Below are 7076 nucleotides of genomic sequence, written 5' to 3'. Positions count from 1 at the left end.
TTGTTGAGAATTTTGTAAGTTCGACAACTCGAAGGGGCTGGGTTGAACTCGAGAAAGTAGACTGTTTGGGCCTATCTGGTGGCATTCGCGCGAGGTAATTCCGAAGCTAAATACTACTATATGCAGCGGCAGCGAACGGACGGAAATGAAGTGGTCAAACCCGGCGGTAGTAGTATATTTGGAGCTGAGAACACAACTTAATAGTATGAGGTCCGTCGGGATATCAGGAGCAAATGGCGAGGTGAATTACTAGTAACCAGTAAAACTTCAAAGGGCCGAAATTGCTGCGGAATTCCGCGCAGTGGTGAAAGCCGTGCAGCCGAAGCGGAGATAACGGAAACAAATGTTATGACCGGATTCAAGATGCAACAGATCAGTAATTAATGACTCGTACCAGTAGATCTAAAGGAATATATCCAGGGAATTCTTTACTGCTAGTAGTTATTAGTAATTTCAATAAATAAAGCGTGTGTTTAAAATCATGCTACTACTAACTAGCATGTAACAGGCATAGCAACGAACCCCCCTATGTATAACCTAGTTGCCTTGTTACCTGCAGCTAAATACTTCAGTCTCTTCCTCTCTCCACCTGGGCAGGTCTATCACATTTTCTTGAACTACCCTACACTTTGTCATATATTTCATCGTATCTTGATCTGCAAATATCTGAGCATAGGTAAGCTCTTGGCATTCTTTCGGGTTTTTCTTTCTGAAGCTCTCCCATCGATTTGTAGTCAAGAGAGTGCTCGTAGAGGATCAGTTATTACAAAATTTATCGAGAAAATAAATTTCCCGGGAAATTTGAATGATAATTTTGGACGGCCGTTTTGCCCACACACCAATCTGGCACAGCCGCCGGGGTCGCACCGCACATCGTTTTCGCACCATGAAGAGTCCTTTGACGGTCTTGAACATAACGTACTGCTACCATTCTGAGTTCTCCATGCAGATAGGCATATGATTTATCTCGAAGCTTCTTGATGTCCCAAAAATTCGAACCCAACCGTCACGAGTTCAATGAACCGATGATGGTCAACGAACTTCTATACGCGTATGACTGGTGGGGCGGTCCGTGCATACGCGTATACAAGTAAATCCGTCGACCTGCCAAGTAATCTTTTTGTCTTTCAAGGTCCACATGTGGGGCTTTTAGGACTAGTAGCCGCGTTCCGAAATGACAGAGCTGGTAAGAAATCGTAAGATGTAGCGTATTCGAATACCATACGATCATCCGATACGGTACGTAGCCCAGCTAGATACATAAATCGGAAGATTGCGCAAGAAGGCACTAGAATGGGAAAGTGATGTAAAGGTGAGAATACAAGTGCAGTGCCTAATTTAAAAAGGACCATTCAACATATCTTACGGAGAGACAAATCGGTCGGTTTTTTAAATGTTGCCAAATAGCCGAGCAGTAGAACAGGATAATGGCCTGGTAAATAGCTAAATGACATGAGACACATCAAAAAACGGCCCCGTCAGAACTTACTCAAGCCCTCACTGAGTGAGTGAAGTGATGTAAACCTCCACTCTGAATCTCATGGACAAAATCCTTGATTTTATCACAGTTCTGGCTCGCGAATTCACCCTGGCACGCCCAGCCCTGGCTCAAGACTAGCTTTCCAGTTGTTCCCGCCGGAGCATCGATAGTAACTGTGACTACACTGCTCCTCACCGTCCATGCAACGCTCAAAGGTCCATGGGGTGTGGGGACCGTGGCGCTCACTTCATCCAATCCAAATCCTGCGTAGGCTGGCTCAACGATCCACGACTTATATCCAAAGCTCACCGGCCGAATACCAGCCACATAGTTTGTAAGTGCGTATGTCGCAGCTCCGCCCCAAGGGTGGCTCAGAGAGGTGAACTGGCCATACCCCGGCTGGGACTTCTGGTTCACATACTCCCAAGTAGAACCCGATTTGGTAGTGTCGTTACTGACCATTGCGCCCCATAGGTTGTTCAGCAGGAATTTGGCCGGAGCTGCTTGCTTCTGCTGTAGGAGAGCTGGGAGAAGGAAGCCATTGGTATTGGGTGACAGGTTGGCGTCCAAATCCGATGAGGCGACCAGACTCGAGTCACGATACCCCGGTCCCAGCTTGAGAGAATGTAATTTAGACAATGCGAGGTTGATCTGGGTGGCATTGGCTGATCCGGACGTGATGGCAAAACCGAGAGCAGAAATAGAGAAGTTCCCGGGTTGTGACTCCTGGATGGAGTAGACACCATATTCCTCACTCCACAGGTGAGCATTGAGAGTTGCTTGGAGAGATTTGTAAATTGTAGCCCACTTATTAGCCGATGAAGCATCTCCAATGGCTGAAGCAACAGAGGCCATGCCCTTGAATGCCTCGATAGAGGCGGCGTTGACGGCCGAGCCACTGCTGGGGCCCAGGAAGGCATTGCCGAATTGCGAAAAGTCAATGAGTCCAGTGGACTCGTCGCGATACTCTGCAAGCCATTGAACTGCAGCCTTCCACGCGATCCAGTGTTCGCAGGCGAATGCAGTGTCGTTGGTATGCTCCATGTAAGAAACAAAGGAGATGAGGGCGAGGATCTGATAGTCCGGCAGCAGATATGCGATCCCGCTGACTGCAAAGGTTTTCGGCGCAATATCCGGTGAATAGCCAAGGGATGGGGCCATGGGAAGCTGGCCGCTAGAAAGTTGGCCGCTAAGAAGCAGCTTGAAGGTGCCAGTAATATGATCGCTGCGATTAGTTGTGACGCCAATAATTCTTGTGGTATGCAGGAAGTCTCCAAGCCAGGCCAGACGATCGCGCTTCGCGCCATCCACACAGGTTGGGAAGTAGTTCTCATGCTGGCCGTACTCGGGGAGAACAAGGGCGGCGTTTGTCATGGAGTTGTGATAAATCATGTTTCCAGTGGTATCACGGGCGTAGACTCCACGAATGTAGGCAGACTGATCTTGCCATGCACCAAAACCAAAAGCACCAGAGGTTGAGATTGACGATCCACCTACATAATAGCTAGATAAGGAGACATTGAATAGTTGGGTCTGGTTCACGCTAACAGCCAAATGGTTGGACCGAACACTAGTCGAGATTCGATGCCACAAGCTTTCTTCTAGATCGAATGGAACTTTGAATGAGGCCAGTTTGTAGGATGTCAAAGTGGTTTGGTTGACAAAGCTCACTCCGTGGGCCAAGGTTATTGTAGAAGGGGGAAATAGTGTCTTGTTTGTGTTGACGTAGGTCGTCTCTTCTGGGTATTTGCCGGCCAAATTGATTAAAATGCCTCCGGAGGATCGAATGCCGAAATTGTAGCCGACTGACCAGATAAAGCCCCCTCGAGCAATCTTGGCATCGAATTCCATGTCGTATTCGGTGAAGTTGTAGGTCAAAGACGAGTAGTTGGGGAGGCTGCTGGATACCTTGGATCCTTGGGCAGAGACCTCCATGGTAGGCTTCTGTGACCCTGCGTCGAAGCATGATAGGGAGACTGCACGAGCACCCAGACTCCAGATCTCATTGTACAACTTGTTTGACGAGTGGAAAGATCCGGGAAGATTATCAGTGTCCACCGCACCGACAGATGACTTAAATGACACTGATCGAATTTCTACCGTGTTCTGAGTAAGCAAGCGAATACTTTGCCAGCGTTGGCCCCCCCTGCAACAGCTTGGAGCTCAAATTCCCAGCACTAGTTATATTGAAGGTTTCCACGCGGAAGGAGTTGGCAAGACTGGCCACAAACAAGCTGGGACCGTCGCTGAAAGGCTCGGCTAATCCACTGAGCTGCTCACTGTACTTGACCTCAATTTGTGTTGGGCCGTCGATATTGGTGATTTCCAAGGTAGGGAAGCCGGCCACCTCAGCCCCGTAGTCGAGGGTCGCGTAAGGTGAATCAGGTGTCAACACAAACCCATGGTAGGGGGTGTTCGGCTTTTGAAGGCTCCGGCCCAAGGCGAAGTATTGTGCATTGAAACTAGATCTAGGTGAAGTATTAGTATGATAGGTGGCAAGCATGTATGATATGGCGACTCAACTGGTTGTTAGCTGTGACAAGGTTCCCGCCCGCCAACAAGAGGGCAGGGATAAAAGCTGTCTTCATAGTTGAAATCCTGAAAAGCAGTGCTGATGAGAACTTGAATTGGACATTCCGAAGACTGAGTACTTGAGCATTTTTCCTGCGCCATAATCTGGGCAACAAACTTAAGAGTGGAGAAAAGGGGGCTGATATGTATAGTACTATCGTAGTATACTCCGTAGCGGGTCCCGAGATCGGCGCCCGAGACAGGAAAAAAACTCATTCACAGACATATACGAGTACGGTCGATCCAGTACGATGCATGTACGGTCATAATTTGGTTAAATTTCCGGTAATATTTCATCAATCTGTACAGCCTTTAATACTGCCGTATGATCCCATTCGGGAACAGTATACGCGTATAGATGTGATCCATAGCCGATGAAATAAATCAAATACTAGTACACCACGTATCCTTGCTTCGTTTAAATCAAAAATGAGCCCTAGGCACCATAACACTCAGCCAGTCGAAACTGAGCCTTGATGTTTGGTGATAGCACCAAGTTTCACTGCATAGAAAATCCACCTATCTCAGCAACCATTACAGGGCTGCTGATAGATCACGCCATTAACAGTAGTAGTCAAGGTACCCTTTGCGTAAAACTTGTTATTCTCGATGTCAATCTCAAACTGGAACCCACCGGGGCTGGTGACTTTCGTACTCTTGCTAATCCCAGTGGAAGATAAGTTGGAAACCCAATCGACGTGAATCAGAGTAGCGTTGGGGTACAAGGCAGTCACTTTCTCGCTACCTTTAATGAAATTTTCTCCGTTGTCTGAGTAGTTGTGATATGTGACGTCGACTGTCTCCAGTGCAGTCCCAGCGCCGTTGGCAATAAAAGCCACATCAGCATGACCGCTCACTTTACCAGCTAAAGAGAAGTTGCCGTATGGAAGCCTAAATGCTGCTGGTGCCATGCTCCCTGGAACATATGGATCGCCCCAAGGGACAATATCAGAGGCGGATTGCACCCTGGCCCTTTTCAGGGGCTTGCGGCTAGTTAAAGTTGCTAGCATGAGCCGGGCGGTGCGGCCACCCGAAACAGTCGACACAGGACAAGGTAATGGATTACTCCCACCGCAGTCCGGGGCTGTGGTAAGTAGTTGGAAGTATGCAATCTTGGTACCATCCGGGGACCATCGAGGATCAGCGCCTCCGTTCCAAAAAGGATCATTCACACTACCTGGGCTTCCATCGCCGCCAGAATTGATCTGCTGCCCTTCATAGCTGCGATCGGAATTGACATACTGAACTTCACGATCGTAGATCCACGGTACAAAAAACATCGCCCACCATTGTTCCGGATGGATGATATAGCAGCGGTGAGGAGCGAATCGATGAGAGGTGGAACCCCCCCTCATCCCTGACAGAAACATCATTCGATTGGTAGTCGTAGTGTCCATTATGACAGCCCATTTACCATCTGGGGAGATATCGAACGGGTCGACATATTCGGGTCCGTACGTCATTCGAGCAACTTTTCCACTCTTCAAGCTGATGTTGAAGATGTCAATGTTGCAAGATTCCGCAGGGAATCCAAGGTACTGGATTTCGTCACCCAGTCCATTCAGGCCGCGTACCTCTCCCACCGTGATAGCCTGGTCATTGATCGTCATATTATCTCCATTGAAGGAAAACATAGATGCAGATTCAGGGGAGTACAGCCCAGTCACATTGACCAGATCGTATCTCGGCGTGAGCGGTGTTCCGTTCTTAGGTGCAGGGTTGAATTGCAACCGTGCAAAATATGCATTTTGGGACACGGTAGAACCAGAGTAGGAGATTGCGTTGAAAGTCAGATGAATATCATCTGGGTGTTTTCGAAGCTCACGAATGGACCCCCCAGCCCCCGAGCCAGTGGGGGAAGTATTCCAGCGAAGGGGATAGATGTGAACCTTGTCCGGGGAACACTCGGGGCTAGTCAGCTGTGCAGTACCGCAGTCGATGATATAACTCCCCGCTAGAACACGAGTACCATCTGCAAACGCTTGGGGGTATTGATAGTCCATTGACGATGTGAGCCCATATTGCTGATCCGTCGGCACGCCACAGGTAATACATTTCCAAGCGTCGCCGTTCGGGAACAGTGTTCCATTGGTACGAACAATGATCAAGTTGAGGCCAGTATAGTTACTTCTTGGATCAGGGGAAGCCGGTGCTCCAGTAAACACTAAAGAAGCTGTGACATGATCTCCATCCGGAAGAAAGTTTCCGCTCAGCAGATTGGAGGAGTTTGCGCCAATACATCCAGTCCCATGCGGGTTCACTTGTCGGGTACACCCGCCCTCGGTTTCATTGAGAGTGACTGGAGGCAGGGGTAGTTCGATCACCTTGATGGGCTCATGCTGACCCGCACGCTTTGTGACTGGTTGTAGGCTCGCCTGGGTGTATGGGTTTGCTTGGGCTGCTGAAATGAGCAAGCCCCCCCAAGAAAATGGTTGAAAAGTACATATTGGGGTTACGCGCGATACAAGAGAATTCATTTTAAAGATGTAGCAGAATGACTATGCTTTATACCTCAATTACTGCTGCCGATCGAGATATTCACGAAGGTTTGTTAGAAATACTTCGCCGCAGAAAGCCCAATCGGAGAGGGGGGTTCAGAAGGACTGCATGATTGTCGACCACAAGTACGGCCAGGATCGTATTAGAACTTCCAGGACTAGTACTGGTATCCATGGATATTTTCAGTGAGCCATTTCAAGTTTCCGAGGTCCGAGCATACATGTGGTTAAGTTACAATGATACGATCTGACAATGCGTTACTACTAATTTTCCACTGATACCGACATAGGTAGTACGTATGAGAATGTACTGGACTGCTGTTTGTTGCTCCACGACGAATCTAAATCAGATTATTGACCAACGAAAACAGCCCCTTCCAAGCTACCCGAGCCGCACTCCACATTATAATACCCCGGAGATTTAGGCATCAGAAAATTTGCGGAGCGGGTGTAAGAATGATGGACAATGCATTCATCCATACCTGCCTAAGTAATTCGTAATTTCTCCGGTTTTCACATCTCTCCGC

The 7076-nt window shown here is 48.4% G+C and overlaps 2 protein-coding genes across 2 annotated transcripts; both read right to left on the bottom strand.

Annotated features, from left to right (window-relative positions):
• Positions 1 to 1489: 1489 nt before the first annotated feature.
• Positions 1490 to 4068, bottom strand: N7509_008383 (uncharacterized protein; the record flags this gene model as incomplete). The annotated part of the gene is given in 3 exon segments (XM_056633020.1): positions 1490 to 3553; positions 3564 to 3948; positions 4040 to 4068. 3 exon segments carry the CDS (start codon positions 4066 to 4068, stop codon positions 1490 to 1492), a joined length of 2478 nt encoding a protein of 825 aa, XP_056483640.1.
• A 507-nt stretch (positions 4069 to 4575) lies between these two features.
• N7509_008382 (uncharacterized protein) lies at positions 4576 to 6528 on the bottom strand (the record flags this gene model as incomplete). The annotated part of the gene is made up of 1 exon (XM_056633019.1): positions 4576 to 6528. The coding sequence occupies one exon, from the start codon at positions 6526 to 6528 to the stop codon at positions 4576 to 4578; it is 1953 nt and encodes a 650-aa protein (XP_056483639.1).
• Positions 6529 to 7076: the final 548 nt, after the last annotated feature.

This window comes from Penicillium cosmopolitanum, assembly GCF_028827165.1.
Source record: "Penicillium cosmopolitanum strain IBT 29677 chromosome Unknown utg000009l:1.0-9042332.0:1.0-9050551.0, whole genome shotgun sequence".
NCBI lineage: Eukaryota > Fungi > Ascomycota > Eurotiomycetes > Eurotiales > Aspergillaceae > Penicillium > Penicillium cosmopolitanum.
This window is presented reverse-complemented; position numbering and strand designations above follow the sequence as displayed.